Source organism: Monoraphidium neglectum, assembly GCF_000611645.1.
Source record: "Monoraphidium neglectum strain SAG 48.87 unplaced genomic scaffold scaffold03816, whole genome shotgun sequence".
NCBI lineage: Eukaryota > Viridiplantae > Chlorophyta > Chlorophyceae > Sphaeropleales > Selenastraceae > Monoraphidium > Monoraphidium neglectum.
This window is the reverse complement of record NW_014009813.1, coordinates 3,278-5,807: the sequence shown is the minus strand read 5'-3', so window position 1 is coordinate 5,807 and position 2,530 is coordinate 3,278. Positions and strand designations below refer to the sequence as shown.

Here is a 2,530-nt window from a genome sequence, read left to right as displayed (position 1 = left end):
CCCCACACACACACGCACACCCCTCGACCGCCCACCCCACCCCTCCGCCGCCTAATCCCCCGCAGGACCTTCCTGACGGATTATGTCGACGTTCTCGACACCGGGACGACCACCGGGCTCCTCTCATCCTATGGTGACCGTCACAGGGGCGGGGCCGAGGTTGCGTCACCGGCGGTGTCCGGCCTTGCCGTGAACCTGCCGCAAAGACTCGCATCTCGCCGTATCACACTCTAAGTGGGGTCCATCGGGCTGCGGCTGTCGCCTTTCCCGCGGCCACTCAATGCGGCGCGGCCCCCTACTCGGCAACCGCCAACCGCCAACCGCCGCCCCACCCACCAACCCCAGGGCGGCTGGACGAGCTGCAGCATTACGCGGCGGCGCGGGGCGACGACGAGTGCCTGCTGGACTACCTGATGCAGCGACCCGACGGCGCGGCCAGGTGCGCGTCGGGAGGGTGCGTGCATCCGACTTGGTCGGGTTCTCGACTGTTGGGTCCACTTTGGGCTCTACGCTTTTCTGATCTGCCTTACAATTATTGAACAGCATGCTTGATCGTCAGCGCGTGCTCCCATCCCACGATTCCATCAGGCCCGATCCCCCCCCCTGCCCCCCAAATTTGTGGCGCCTGTTGACTTTGCAGGGCCCTGGCTGTGCTACGCAAGCCCAGTGTGGGGGCGGAGCTCATTTACAAGTACGCATCCCCGGTGGTGGCACAGGTGAGCGTGCACGCGCGCGCGCATGTGTGTGTCATTGTGATTGCGTGTGTGTGATTGTGTGTGTGTGTGATTGTGTGTGTGTGTGTGATTGTGTGTGTGTGTGTGTGTGTGTGTGTGTGTGTGTTGAGGGGTGAGCTTTGCGGCCTCCAGCCTCCTGGCCCCACAATCGCCCGCAGCATCGACGCGCATCACATCCCCACTGCGCCCCCTCCTGAACCGCCTCATACCAAGCGTGGGCCCGGCAACCTCAACCACCCTCCCAACTTTAAACCCCAAAACAGGCCACAGACGAGGCCGTCGACTTTTTGGTGGCAAAGGGCCCCGCCCTCGACCCCGCCCGCCTGCTGCCGGCCCTCGCGCGCTTCGGGGAGCCGGGCGCGGCGCCGGCGAAGCGTGGCGCGGCGCTGCGCTACGTGCGCTTCGCGCTGGACCTGCTGCGCTGCACGGACGGGTGGGGCGGGGCGGCGCAATTCTGCATGGGTATGGTTTTGGTTGTGTTTTGAGAGGTCGCAGCGGTGGGGGTCCCTTGTGTGTGCAGCTGCTGAGACACCTGTGCAGATTGGCCAGCTGCGGAGTGGAGCCACCAGACACCACTTGCCCCAAGCTCAATCCACAGAGCGTCACCACGCCCCAAAAAAGCGTTCGCTGCTTGTGCACCATCTGCTGCTGCTTATGCACCATCGATGCCAACAATTGCTTCTGCACATCCATATCGTAAAAATTGTGCTCTCTGTTGGGATTGTACCTGCGTCGCAGGACGGTCCATAACCTGGCGGTGGCGCTGCTGTCCTTGGACCCTGACGAGGGCCCCCTGCTGGACTACTTGTCGCGTGCGGGCCGCGACCCGCTGGGGCGGCCGCTGTACGACGCTAAATACGCGCTTCGCCTGGCGCGCGACAGGGACAGGTGTGTGCGCGACGCAGAACGTGTGTATCGCGTGTGCATTGTTGTGGCGCGCGTCTCGTTCTGTGATGCGTGTTTTGAGGGAGGGAAACGGAGAGGCACGAGGGAAGCCGGTGTGCGCATAAAAATGGATGCGTAATGATGTAGTATGTGGCGCAAAAGAGGGCGTGGTAATGGGCATTGGGCGGAGGGAGGCTGGGGCCGAGCCAGTGCTTCTGATGCCGCTGTACGACGCAACGTACGCGCTGCGGCTGGCACGGGACAGGGACAGGTGCGTGCGCAACGCAGAACGTGTGTATTTTGTTGCGGCGCGAGCCTCATTAGAACCGCGCGTGTTTCGAGGGAGCGAAAGCAGGAGGCTTGCAGAAAGCCGGTGTGCGCGTGAAAGCGGGTGCAGGGAACGGGCTTCTGTGACGAGGGCGTTGGTTTGATCAGTTGGGGGTGAGGGTGGGGGTGAGCTAGGCCGTCTGGGGCGGCCGCTGTGTGATGCAATGTACGCGCTGTGGCTGGCACGGGGCCGGGGCAGGTGCGGTTGCGGTTGCTATGCTAAGTGCAGGTGTGTTTTTGTGGTGCTGCGCACGTGTGCACCCGGGCATAAACTTGCGTGCGATTGCGTGCGTGTGCATGTTACATGTCAGAGAGCGAATTGAAGAGGGGGTTTCAGTCACGTGATGGCATATGTCCCCATGCCATGTCACCTTGTGTCACATCAGCCCGCCCCAACCCGCCCTCGACGCGCCCGCACGCAGGCCGCGCGCGTGCGTGAAGCTGCTGAGTCAGCTGGGGCTGCATCAAGACGCGGTGGCCCTGGCGTTGGAACAGGTGGGGGGCCTGCGATGGGTTTGGTGGCCTGGGGGGTGGGGGGGCGACAGGCGTGGTGATGGTGGTCGCGGTTGGGTTGATGGGGGCGG

General features: G+C 63.7%; 1 protein-coding gene across 1 annotated transcript in view; it reads left to right on the top strand.

Moving 5' to 3' along the window:
- Window positions 1-413: 413 nt before the first annotated feature.
- Window positions 414-2,530, top strand: part of MNEG_13424 (Vacuolar protein sorting-associated protein 18) — a gene marked incomplete at both ends in the record, with an annotated part of 4,413 nt that continues 2,296 nt past the window's right edge. The window contains 5 exons of the mRNA XM_014038104.1: window positions 414-439; window positions 641-716; window positions 998-1,167; window positions 1,473-1,622; window positions 2,369-2,441. Coding sequence (XP_013893558.1) covers window positions 414-439; window positions 641-716; window positions 998-1,167; window positions 1,473-1,622; window positions 2,369-2,441 — 495 coding nt within the window. The remainder of the gene's footprint in view (window positions 440-640; window positions 717-997; window positions 1,168-1,472; window positions 1,623-2,368; window positions 2,442-2,530) is intronic.